The sequence below is a fragment of the Megascapheus bottae genome, chromosome 25, assembly GCF_031878675.1.
Source record: "Megascapheus bottae isolate mThoBot1 chromosome 25, mThoBot2.hap1, whole genome shotgun sequence".
Classification (NCBI taxonomy): domain Eukaryota; kingdom Metazoa; phylum Chordata; class Mammalia; order Rodentia; family Geomyidae; genus Megascapheus; species Megascapheus bottae.
Genome location: NC_143533.1, coordinates 8,230,900 through 8,244,239, shown reverse-complemented (window position 1 = coordinate 8,244,239; position 13,340 = coordinate 8,230,900). Strand labels below are relative to the sequence as shown.

Sequence of the window (13,340 nt, the reverse complement as noted above, 5' to 3'; positions counted from 1 at the left end):
TGGCTAGGATGACAGGTGTGAGCCACCGCGCCCGGCCCTGAGCGCTTTTTTTGCTCAAGGTTAACACTACCACAGGGCCACTTTTGGTGATTAATCCTAAATAAAAACCTCACAGACTTTCCTGCCCAGGCTGGTTTCGAACCTCCGTCCTCAGATCTTAGCCTCCCTTCCCCAACCTCCGAGGTCCAGGGCGGCGGGATCAGGGTGGGGAGGGAGGGTCAGGACGGGGGGGGGGGGGGTATCAGGGTGGGGAGGGTCGGGGTGGCAGGATCAGGGTGGGGAGGGAGGTCAGGGCAGGGGGATCAGGGTGGGGAGGGTCGGGGTGGCGGGGTCAGGGTGGGGAGGGAGGGTCGGGGTGGGGGGATCAGGGTGGGGAGGGAGGTCAGGGCGTGGGGATCAGGGTGGGGAGGGTGGGGCGGCGGGGTCAGGGTGGGGAGGGAGGTCCGGGGCGGGGGGGATCAGGGTGGGGAGTGAGGGTTGGGGCGGCAGGGTCAGGGTGGGGAGGGAGGGTCGGGGCGGGGGGATCAGGGTGGGGAGGGAGGGTCGGGGGGATCAGGGTAGGGGGGAGGTCGGGCGGCAGGGTCAGGGTGGGGAGGGAGGATCGGGGCGGGGGGGGGGATCAGGGTGGGGAGGGTCGGGGCGGCGGGGTCAGGGTGGGGAGGGAGGTCAGGGCGGCAGGTCAGGGTCAGGGTGGGGAGGGAGGGTCGGGGCGGCAGGGTCAGGGCTCGGGCGCAGCCGTTAAGGCGGCGGCGGTTCCGGAGGCCCGGGCCGAGGGGCGGATCCCACGCCTCCGCCCCGGTCTCGCTTTCGCTCGCCCCACGCGGTCCCGGGACTCCCGGGGGCCGGCGGGGCCCAGCGCCGGCCGCCATGCTGCAGAAGCGGGAGAAGGTGCTGCTGCTGAGGACTTTCCAGGGCCGGACGCTGCGGATCGTGCGCGAGCATTACCTGCGGCCTCTCGTGCCGTGCCACAGCCCGCTCTGCCCGCAGCCCTCCGCCTGCCGCAACGGTCAGGGCCGGGCCGGGGCCTGCGGGGGTGAGGGCTGGGGAAGGCCGGGGCCCGGCGGGGCCGTGCGGAGGCGCTCGAGGCCTGGCCCGACGCGCGGAGCCGCGGCCTGGCGTAGCGCGGGAGGCCGGAGCCCGGCGGGGCGGGGGGGGGGCAGCCGGAGCCCGCGGCCTAGCGCGGCGCGTGAAGCCGCGGCCTAGCGCAGCGGGGGCGGCCGAGGTCGCGCGTCTGCAGCTCCGGGCCGCCGCGCCCGCCTCAGGCTCTGCCGCGGCTCGGGAGCCCGCGCGCTTCCGGGCCCGCAGCTTCCGGTTTTCCCGCCCGCCGCCGCCTCTCCGCTCGCCCCGCCCTGCAGCCGAGCGGCCTGGGGACGCCCGGCGCCCCTGGTTGGGGTTGTCAGGGGGTTTGGGGGTTGTGGAGGGGGGGCGCCTCCCGCCGCTCGTGGGGAAATGGGGAACTCCGAGCTCGCTTCCCACAGATTTGCACCCCTGCCGGGGCTCCAGCAGCTTCTCCGGGATCTGGGCGGGATCTGGGCCCTCCCTGTGCAGACCTTCTGGGGAACTTGGAAAGGGGGGCTCCTTTGGAAAGGGGAACCCCTTTGTAGCCTCTGTGTATGTTCAGAAGCTTCGAAGCCCAGGGAAGGCAGGCCTGGTGAACATACATGGGATTGCACCGCTCTGTTTGAGTCAATACACAAGAAATACTCAAGTTACGCTGAGAATGGACCTGTCTGGGTTTTGGTTTTGTTTTTTTTTTTTTTTAAATATCAGTCATATTCTGCTGCACCACTGGCAACACCATGAGCCATATTGAATTTGTATTCATCGCAGCTGCATAAAGAAGAAGACTGAAATCCGAGGACTGCAGGTTGAAGCCAGCCCAGTATAAATAAATAAATAAGAAAGTCTCTGAGACGCTTGATCTCCAATGAACCACTGGAAATGGAACTGTGGCTCAGGTGGTAGAGTGCCATCCTTAAGTGAAAAGGCCAAGCAAAAACATGAGAACCTGAATTCAAGCCCCAGTATCAGCACATAAATAGAAGATAAGAAGTTGAATTTTCCTCAGTGTTGCCCCTTGACCAAAGTCTGCCTTGCCTTTCTAAAGTTTCAAGGTGGAGTAAAGCTTGGGTACCAGGCTGCCTTAACACTGAAGTGGAAACTTGGCTTTGATCTTGTTACCTAATCTGTATCATTTTGAATGGTGTTTCAGATGGGAAGCTGTTGTGTAGTGATGTGACTCATTATGTGATCCCAGACTGGAAAGTTGTTCAAGATTACCTTGAGATCCTGGAGTTTCTAGAGTTGAAGGGAATTATCTTCATGCAAACGGCTTGTCAAGCTGTGCAACATCAAAGGGGCCGGAGGTATGTCTTCTTCCCTTCCCTTTCCCCTCCCTCCCTCCCTCCCTTCTTTCCTTCCTTCCTTGCTGTTGGTTGTGGAACTTAAACTCAGGACCTCAATGCTGTCCTTGAGCTTCTTGTACTCAAGGTCAGTGCTCTACCACTTGAGTCACAGCGCCACTTCTAATTTTTGAGTGATTAATTGGAGGTAAGAGTCTCACTGGGACTTTTCAGCCCTGGCTGGCTTCCAATCACGATCCTCAGATCTCCCTCTTGAGTAGCTAGGATTACAGGCCTGAACCACCAGCACCTTAGCTGCATTATTAATTTATAGTACAGACACCCCCCCACCCCCACCCCTGCATTTAGAGAAAGTCCCTTGTTGGGAAGGGAGGAGGCATTCGTTTTTTCCTAAAGAATTTTAGAAAATAATTTGGTATTCTCTTTGCAAGTGAGGAATGTACTAATATTTTTTATACTTCTGCTTCAACATCTGGCCAACAGAACTGACTGTAGATCGATAGGCTGCATTGTTTCCCATGTGTAGATATTTGGACACTAGTATGAATTGGCTTTTGATTTGCATTTTTATAGGAGGAGCGTTATTGCTTTCAGTTTTGTTTTTTGGTCTTGCTGATAATGTGTATTATTTAATCTTCTTAGTTGTAGATAGGGTGTTTCAGAATATACATTCTTTTCTTGAGGGAAAGAAAAATACTTTCAAATCTTAGGTTCCTCTACTGTGAATGCATATTGTATGTCTGAAGATTGATTTGATGAAATTGGAAATAACTTACTTTTTTTTTTAGATGACTAGTAGAATTACCATTCATAGTTCAACATTTCTAATCGAGCCAGTTGAAAATACTTACCTTGTACTTAAATGAAGGTCGTCACACTTTTATATGAATACCCTAAAGTACAGTTTTGCTTCACTTAATATTAGCAAATGTTTTATGATTTCACACTTAAGACTGTTTAGAAATAGCATATTAGAATTATATATTTCATCTCATCACATCGCAGGTTATTTAACTAGCAGGAACTATGTATTTATTTGTTTTAAGTGTTATTATTTCCTCAAGACCTTGGTAACAACAGACAAAGTGTTTTTTATTTATATATGAAAATGACAGACTGTACTTATGATACGCTTAGTTCAAAGAAATGTACATTAACTGGATTGCCTATAGCCTTTTTTCAGATAGAAGATTTTTAAATGAGCTTGGGGCTGATTTTTCTCAGACACAATTTGTTCTCATATTTTGGATTGCTCACACACCAGTACCCTTTCCAACTTCTGTTTTCTAAAATATTTTTAATGCAAAGGATTGTTTTTAAAACATGCACACACACACACACACACACACAATTCCTGATGCAATTGAAAGGCAAAGAATTGGAATTTCAGTGTCTTTGAGCATTTCTAAAGTAGTTAACCTGAAAAGCTGTCTGTGGATATACTAGATTAGAAAAGAAAACGATATAAGCCCCAGCCAATGCTATGAGTTCCATTTAATGAACCCTTTTTTGAGCTCCTAGTTCTAGGCCATGGCAAACATAGAAGGAAGCCTTCTGTGCCGTAAGCCTGTTTTCTGGTTGGGATTAAATGCCAGAGACAAGAAGACACTGAGGAAGCCCCAGTAGCCTTATGAAGTAAATTAAATGTAAACTGGCCATGCCCTGGTGGCTCATGCCTGTAATCCTAGCTAGTGTAGGAGGCTGAAATCTGAGGAAAGTCCCTGAGATTTTTTTTTTTTGCCAGTCCTGGGCCTTGAACTCAGGGCCTAAGCACTGTCCTTGGGCTTTTTCAAGGCTAGCGCTCTACCACTGGAGCCACAGCACCATTTCCAGCTTTTTTCTATATATGTGGTACCGAGGAATCGAACCTCGGTCTTTGTGCAAGCACTCTTACCACTAGGCCAAACTCATGGCCCCCTGAGACTTTTTTTTTTTTTGTGGGTCATGGGACTTGAACTCAGCATGGGTACTGTCCCTGAGCTCTTCAGCTCAAGGCTACCACTCTACTCTTGAACCAAGCCCTACTTCTCATTTCCTAGAGGTTAATTAAAGATAAGAGTCTCAGGTCCTTTTGTGCCCAGGCTGGCTTTGAACCTTGACCCTCAGATCTCAGCCTCCTGAGTAGCAAGGATACAGGTATGAGCCACCACGCTGGCCCTGAGACTCTTATCTTCAACTATCCAGCAAAAAGCTAGAAGTAGAGGTGTAGCTTGAGTAATAGAGTGCCAGCTTTGAGTGAGAAAAGCTAAGATAAGGCTAGAGGCCCTAAATTGAAGGCCTAGTATTGGCGCAAAACAACAAAAATACATTTCTGGATGGGCATTGGTGGCTTGCAATCCTAGCTACTCAGGAAACTGAAATCTGAAGATTGAGGTTTGAGCTAGCATGGGCAGAAAAGTCCATGAGAATTTTATCTCCAATTAACCTCCCCTAAACCAGAAGTGGGGTTATGATTCAAAGTGGTAGAGCACTAGCCTTTGCACAAAAGTGCATTTTTAGAGCCCAATCCCCTGAGTGAGTTCAAGACCCATGACCAAAAAAAAAAAGTCTCTGGATAACGTAAAAGGCCCACTGCACTGGTAGACTTACACCTGTAACCCTAGTTACTCAAGAGGCTGAGATTTAAAGATTATGGTTTGAAGCCAGCCCAGGCAGGAAAGTCCTTGAGACTTGTTTGTTTTGCCAGTCCCAGGGCTTGAACTCTGGACCTGAGCACTGTCCTTGGGCTTTCTCAAGGCTAGAACTCTACTGCTTGAGCCACAGCACCACTTCCTGGCTTTTTTCTATGTATGTGGTACCAAGGAATCAAATCCAGGTCTTAGTGCATGCTAGGCAAGCACTCTACCACTAGACCAAACTCCCGGTGCAAGATTCTTATCTACAGTTAACCACCAGAAAACCAGCAGTGGGATTGTGGCTCAAAGTGGTAGAGTGCTAGCCTTGAATAAAAGACCTCAGGGACACTGTGTAGGCTCTGAGATCAAGTCCCAGAACCAACAAAAATAAAATAAAAAGCCCCAATGCAATGTAAATGCCACTGCAACCGTTATTCTGTATTGTCAAGAAATTAGCATGAGAAAATATCTGTGCATTTCAGTTGCTGTTGAAGTTATTTTCCCACATATATTCCATGGCTGAGCAAATGTCTTGCAGATGTGGAGAATGAGGAGGCAGAAGGCTGCTGTAATCTCAAATGACACACTGGCACCCTGCTAAGAAAAGAGAGTACTTTTTTTTTTTTAAGATTTTATTAAAGTTGATTTTTACATCATATTTCAAATGTCATGGTTAACAAACAAGTATTCAAGAAGGGAATCTCTGTATACAATCAGTGGCACATAGATTTTAGAACATAATTAAAATTAAGCTGAGGGTTTGTGTATCATAGATACATATTAATATATGTAATAAAACATTATGTCTATAGAGCATATAGCCCATCATAGATTTGTATGTCTATGTTATATCTCCATATATGTCAAGGTTATATGTCCATAACCTTGAGTCATCACCCTTTTACTGTTTGGATCTAATATCCACATATTAAGGATACCATGCACCTTTTGTTCCTTTGGTCTTGACTTATCTCGCTCAATATGAGTTGCTCTAGTTTCATCTACTTCTCAGCGAATGCCATTATTTTATTTTCTGTTGGCTATGTAGAATTCCATTGTACATACCAAATTTTTTTTTAATCCATTCATTTGTAGTGGGGCATCTGGGTTGTTTCCATCGCTTGACTATTGTGAATAGTGCAGAGATGAACTTGGCTGTGCAGGTGTCCTTATCATATCCTGGGTTATGATGCTCAAGGTAGATGCCCAGGATTGGTATGGCTTGGGTCATAGGGAAAGTCTATTTTCAGTTTTTTAAGAAACCTCCAAACTGCCTTCCAGGGTGGCTGAACTAGTTTACATTTCCACCAGCAGTGCAGTAGGGTTCCTTTTTCTCCACAACCCCACCAGCATTTGTCATTGTCTGAGTTCAGAATATTGGCCATTCTTATTGGGGTAACGTGGTATCTTAGAGTTGTTCTTATTTGCATTTCCTTTATGACCATGGATGATGAGCATTTTCTCACATGTTTTTCTGCCACTTTAACTTCTTCTTTTGATAAGTCTCTCTTTAGTTCCCTTGCCCATCTAGTGATTGGTTTGTTGGGTTTGGGGGGGATTAGTTTCTTGAGTTCCCTGTAGATACTGGATATTAAACATTTATCTGGCGTATTATTGGTAAATATCTTTTCCCCGTTGGTAGGCTGTCTTTCTGCTTTAGTAGCTATGTTTTTATCTGTGCAGAAACCTTTTATTTTTAGGTAGTCCCATTTGTCAAGTCTGAAAAGAGAGTTCTTTTAACTCATGGTTCAGGCGTCTCAAGTTTACATCTTCTGGTTGACTGAGACTCAAGCCACACGGCAAGAGCAAGATCACATATGTGTATTTCTGTATCCTCTGGCCTCTGTCTTATTAAGTGGCCAATAATACAAAAGAAAGTCAACCATGTCTAATACTAACCATCTTCCAAAGACTCTACTTCGGTATTCTCTCTCTCCCTTTTCCTCTCTCCCTCTCTCCTTTCATTTCTCCCTTCTTTCCTTCCTTTCAGGTGTGCTGGATCTAAGACCCTCATGCTCTCACTTTATTTATTTATTTATTTATTTTTGCTGAAGATTGGTCTTCTACCATTGAACCACCTCTCCACTTACAGCATTTCGCTGGGGATGTGAAGATAAGTCTCACTGATTGTCTACCTCGGCTGACTTCAAACCATGATCTCAGCTGTCAGCCTCATGAGTAGTTAGAAGAAGACCACATTTCTTTTCTTTTCTTTCCTTTTTTTTTTTTTTTGTCAATCCTGAGGCTTGAACTCAGGACCTGAGCACTGTCCTTGGGCTTTCTCAAGACTAGAGCTCTACCAATTGAGTTACAGTACCACTTCCAGCTTTTTCTGTATATGTGGTTCTGAGGAGTTGAATCTGGGTGTTCATGCACGCTAGGCAAGTACTCTACCATTAGGCCAAACTCACAGCCCCAAGACCACATTTTTGAATGAATCAATAGGTTAGATTATTCTTGTCACCCTCTCTATCTCACAATGGACAATGGGAAATATTTTTTTGTGTGTGGGTTTTAGGGCTTGGACTCAGCCAGGGCTCTATCCCTGAGCTCCTTAGCTCAAGGATACCCTTGAGCCAAGCCCTATTTCCTGTTTTCTAGAGGTTAATTGGAGATAAGAGTCTCAAGTCTTTTTGTGCCCGGGCTGGCTTTGAGCCTTGAACCTCAGATCTCAGCCTCCTGAGTAGCTAGGCTTACAGGTATGAGCCACCACACTCCACGCCCGGCTTGGGGAATACATTTTAACAACTCATCCTCGGAGACACTGAAACCATAGCAGATGGAGAGACAGGAGGATAGCAAGCCTGAGACCAGGCCAAGCCACATAATGAAATCCCAAAAATATAAAACCAATCCAAAGAAGTAAATGGAATGGAGTTCCATTGGCTCTCACCTGAAACTACTAATTCCTTGCCATCCTAATTAATGAGGATCAGGGTTCCAAGTCAGCTCATGCCAGAAAGTCTGTGAAACTCATATCACTAATTAAACACCAAAAAGCAGGAAGTGGAGATGTTGCTCAAGTGGTAGAGCACTGCCTGCCCTTGAACAAATGAAACTCAGGGACAGTGCTCAGTCACTTGAGTTCATGTCCTAAGGACAGAAACCTAAGACCAAACCCAAAAAAAGTAGAAGTAAGTTTAGCTGTCTCCAAGAAATGGAAATATTTAGAAGTCTGCAAAACATCTAAGAGCCTGTCTAAGTACAACTGGGATATTTAAAACTTCTGATATTTTTTTTTATTGCACTTGACTCTGTAAACTATTGCTCCCCATCATTCCTGCCAGATTTGTTCAAGGCTCCGAGATGCACAGCTGTCTAATTCTGTCATAAGTCCCTAAGACTGACTAGCAGAAAATACAGCTCTATTGTATTGTTCAGTATTAAATTATAACCGCAATCACACACGTCTGCAAGCAAACCCGACTGTTTTGCTCAGAGTGATCGCTGAGTTCTGCTTTGCCAATCAGTATGCTCTGGCCATTTGTTCATTTGTTTCATCTACTGATAGTGGCTGACAAATGGAAGCATCCATTGAAAAGAATAGATAGGAGTAAAGCCTAATAAATTTACAAAATTCTTTTTGGTTGCTCTGGTTTGTTAACTTACATTTTTGGAAGGTTTCTTTTTCCTCTGGTTTGGTGGGGTTTCTTGTTTTGGTTTGCCTGTCCTGGGGCTTGAACTCTAGTCCTGGGCCATATTTCTGAGCTCTTTTTGCACAAGGCTTTTGGCATTTTTTTTTTTTTTTTTTTTTTTTTTTTTTTGCCAGTTGAGGCTTGGACTCAGGGCCTGAGCATTCTCCTTGGGCTTTCTCAAGGCTAGAGCTCTACCACTTGAGCCTCAGCACCACTTCTGGGTTTTTTTTCTATGTATGAGGTACCGAGGAATTAAACCTGGGTCTTTGTGCATGCTAGGCAAGCACTCTACCACTAGGCCAAACTCCCGGCCCCCTGCACAAGGCCTTTGAACCACAGCTCTACTTCTGGCTTTTCTGTGATTGATTGGAGGTTAAGAATCTCACAGACTTTTCTTGCATGGGCTGGCTTTGAACTGCAGTCTTCAGGTCTCAGCCTCCTGAGTATCTAGGATTACAGGTGTGAGCCATCAGTGCCTGGCTCCAGTTTTTTCATTTTGTGGTTCATCTTAATCTGAGGAAGAAAAATAGATGTGAGAATCTCTGGGTCTAAGGTGAAGGTGAGATCCTATCACCAGAGTTTGTTCAGAGACTTGTTTTTTGTTTGTTGGTTGGTGCTGATACTAGGGCTTGAAGTCAGATCCTTATGATCTCATTTGGCTTTTTCCCCCCTCAAAGCTGGCACTCTACCACTTGAACCACAGCTCCACTACAAGCTTTTTTTTTTCTGCTGGTTCACTGGCAATAAGAGTCTCATGGACTTTCTTGCCCAGGCTGTCTTTGAACTGTGATCCTCAGATGTCATCTTCCTTGATGAAAAGTCTGAGCCACTGGCACCTGGCTGGCCTGGAACTCTTGATCCTCTTTCCTCAGCTTCTTAGTGCTGGGACATTCCCCAGGTTTTAAACAGTCCATCTTGCACTCTAAAATATCTCATCTTTGTATTTATTTATTTATTTTTTGATTCTTAGGATAAAGTGGCAGATCAGTCCCTGCGTTAGATTTATTCTTCCCTTCTGTGTTGCAGACAGTATAACAAATTACGAAACCTTCTGAAGGATGCACGTCGTGATTGCATTTTGTTCGCTAATGAATTCCAGCAGCACTGCTATCTTCCTCGCGAAAGAGGGGAGCCCATGGAAAAGTGGCAGACCAGGTGGGGCCTGGGGGATCCTTCTAGAGTTCCTTCTCATTGGCTGTATACCAGTTGACCCAGATTATTCTAGAAATATGGTTAATACTAGATTGTGTGTGTGTGTGTGAACGTGTGTATGTGTGCGTACTTGGGCCGGTGCGAGATTCAATGGGAGTCTCACCACACTTTGTTTCTCAGGAGCATATACAATGCGGCCGTCTGGTATTATCATCACTGCCAGGATAGGATGCCTGTTGTTATGGTGACGGAAGACGAAGAGGCCATTCGACAGTACGGAAGTGAGACAGAAGGAGTGTTCGTGATTTCTTTCAAGGTATTTCTATTAGTTGTGGTTATGAGTGTGTGTGTGTGTGTGTGTGTGTGTGTGTGTGTGTGTGTAGAAGTGCAAGCACTGGCTCATTCATTTTGTGTTGGTTTTTGTTTTTGTTTTGTACTTGAACTCAGGGCCTTTGCACTTTCCTAAGCCTCTCTGTGCTCCAGGCTAGCACTCTACCACTTGAGCCACAACCCCATTTTGGGCTTTTTAGTGGTTAGTTAGAGATAAAAGTCTCATATAGTTTTTGTCCCTGGGCTGTCTTCAAACCTTAATCCTCAGATCTCAACCTCCTGAATAGTTGGCAATGGAGGCATGAGTGAGTCATTGATGCCTAGTATTTTTGTTTTGTGCCAGAACTGGGGGCTTGAATTCAAGGCCTGGTTGCTGCCCTGAGCTCTTTCTCTTTTTGCCTTAGGCTAGGGCTCTACCACTTTGAACCACAGTGCCACTTGCTGTTTTCTTTTTCTTTCTTTTCTTTCCTTTTTTTTTTTTTTTTGTAGGTCATGGGTCTTGAACTCAGCCTGGGCGCTGCCCCTGAGCTCTTTAGCTCAAGACCACTGCCCTACCCCTTGAGCCTCAATTCCACTTTTGGTTTCCTAGAGGTTAATTGGATATACAAGTCTCAGGTCCTATTGCCCCATTTGTAAGGAAATGAAAAGACTTGGAAAAAATCATATTAAGTGAAGTAAGCCAGACTAAAAGGAACATAGGCTCAATGATTTCCCTCATTTGTAATAATTAGTACAAATCTTGGAGTCTCCTAGCAGAGGATTACAATAGTTCAAAACCTAGATAGAAAGGCCATATAGGATGAGGCTAAATGGAAGGACCTCCAGGGTATGGAAACACATTATATAATGTGTGATTGTTGTTCTTCATGTACCATGGCATTTTTCATCTCTTTTGTTGTCCCTTCTCATATTGTTACAATCTTACCTTGTTATCTGGTATATTGTATATATGTTTATTTGTTTATTTGAGATAGGATAGGGAAGGGGACAAAACAAGATGAGGGGAGGAGGAGGGGGAAGGGAAACGGGAACAAAAACATGAGAAGGGGTATCAATGTTTGTGAAGTAATGCACCTTCTATCTGGAGAATATACCTGTAACCCTTCTATTAATTACAAGGGGAAAAAAAAGAGTCTCAGGTCCTTTTGTGCCCAGGCTGGCTTTGAACCTTGATCCTCAGATCTCAGCCTCCTGAGTAGCTAGGATTACAGGCATGAGCCACCAGGGCCTGGCTGTCCCTGAGCTTTTATTTTCTCCAGGCTAGCCCTCTACTGCTTGAGCCAGAGCTTCATTTTGGCTTTCTTGGTGATTCATTGGAGAGAAGAGTCTCATGAACTTTCCTGCTCAGGCTGGCTTCAAATTGTGATCCTCAGATTTCAGCCACCTGAGTAGCTAGGATTATAGGCATGAGTTACCAGCACCTGGCTGTAGTGCCAGATTCTTCAGGCTGTTATAAAGACCTGAATCTGCTGTCCAAATGTCTTTGAGAGGACAGATGACTGTGAAGCTGTCAGTAGTTATTTGGTCTCAAGTGGTCTGTCTGTCTGGTCAATCACATTCTACTGTTTGATTTCATTTTCTGATGTAGAAACCAGGGTGAGACTCTCTATGGCTCCTGTCACTTTCAGAAAATCTTGTTGGATTTTGAATTGTAGATTCCCTAAGGACTCTCCTGTGCATGTGTTGCTAAAGATCTGCCAATAGAATTTTCTTGGCTCTGCTCTTTAAAAAAAAAAAAAAGTGTTCTGGCATGCCACAGAATTCCAGAGGCGCTAGAAATTAATGGCAGTGTCACTAGGTTTTTCTGTTGCAATACATCATGTCTTGTTCCTGCAGAGGACAGTTGACTAAAATTACATTTTTCTACTTTGGGTGAAAATGACTTTTCTTGGTAATCCAGTATTGTAGGAAGTTTTTATTTTGGATAATGTTTCTTTAACAAACGGTATGACCAAGGGCCCCATTGAGATGGATGAATGACAGCAAGGAAAAAAAAAATGTAAAATTCAGATGAGGAGTTGTAAAGTTAGTTGGAGGAAAGAAATAAACATTGTTCCAATTAACCACCAGAAAACTTGAAGTAGAGACATGACTGAAAGTGGTAGAGTGCTCTCCTTGAGCAGAAAGAGCTCAGGGACAGTTCCAGACTCTGAGATCAAACTCCATGATGGACGCGCGTGCACACACGTGCGCACACACACACACACACACACACACAGTGCTGAGAACCTGGAAGTGGATCATGAGCTTGCTCCCAGACTGTTGAACTCCCACACTTGGTTGAAAGGAGACTCAGGGATGCAGAGCTGAGGTGGCACTCACTTGACAAGAGTTCTGTGGTTGTGCTACAGTGGAGAATGTCTGACTTCCATCTGTGTCTCTCTGTTCCTTTATGAAATGCAGAATTACCTCGATGATTTTTGGCCTGATTTAAAAGCTGCCCATGAGCTCTGTGACTCCATCCTTCAATCTCGTCGGGAGAAAGAGAGTGAGAATCAGGAGAGCCATGGAAAGGAGTACCCCGAACATCTGCCCCCTGAGGTCCTGGAAGCAGGAGTCAAATCTGGATGCTATGTCCAGGTAAGGGTGACTTGAGCCGTTCAGAACCAGGCAGTGTTCGTCCTCTCCCTTCCCTCCTTTCCCTCTCCCTCTTGCCTCTTCTCCCCTCTTCTACCTCCCTCCCCTCCCTTTCCCTGTCCTCCCTTCCTTTCCCCATTGGCCCACGAGTTAATACCAGAAGGCAATGCACAAGGTGAATGAACCTGTCCAGGCTTTTAAGGTGACCTGGTAGCCTCCTTCTACAGCTCTTAGCTGTGGGTTTGAAGATGCCACACTGAAGTCCTTTCTAAAAGTGTATTTTATTTTTGTTACCTTTCTTTATATGTGTGCGCATGCTTGGGTGCGTGCATGAATGCCAGATCTTTTGGCTTGAACTCAAGTATTGGGTTCTGTCCCTGAGCTTTTTTACTTAAGGCTAGTGCGCCACCACTTGAGCTGCAGCTCTACTGTGGGGTTTTTTTTTTTGGGGGGGGGGGTGGTGGCGTGGCGCTTAATTGTAGATAAGAGTCTCATAGAGTTCCCTGCCCAGGCTGGCTTCAAACCACTAAAGATCCTGAGACTCTTTCTCTCCAATTACCCACTAGAAAACTGGAAGTGGAGCTGAGGAGTAGGGTGGTAGCTTGAGCTGAAGAGCTCAGGGACAGTGCCCAGCCCACAGTTCAAGTCCCATGACCAACATAAGTTGT

At 46.0% G+C, this 13,340-nt stretch overlaps 1 protein-coding gene across 4 annotated transcripts in view; it reads left to right on the top strand.

The window, feature by feature from the left end:
• The first annotated feature begins 746 nt into the window (after window positions 1–746).
• Window positions 747–13,340, top strand: part of Dis3l (DIS3 like exosome 3'-5' exoribonuclease) — a 30,906-nt gene continuing 18,312 nt past the window's right edge. The window contains exons 1-5 of one of the 4 annotated variants that reach the window (XM_090358152.1): window positions 747–1,006; window positions 2,213–2,366; window positions 9,640–9,768; window positions 9,946–10,081; window positions 12,499–12,675. In XM_090358152.1, the coding sequence (XP_090214278.1) occupies window positions 868–1,006; window positions 2,213–2,366; window positions 9,640–9,768; window positions 9,946–10,081; window positions 12,499–12,675 (735 nt within the window). In that variant the 5' untranslated portion in view covers window positions 747–867. Of the gene's footprint in view, window positions 1,007–1,942; window positions 2,115–2,212; window positions 2,367–9,639; window positions 9,769–9,945; window positions 10,082–12,498; window positions 12,676–13,340 lie in introns of those variants that run through there. The other 3 variants (XM_090358149.1, XM_090358148.1, XM_090358150.1) reach the window with 3 other exon arrangements.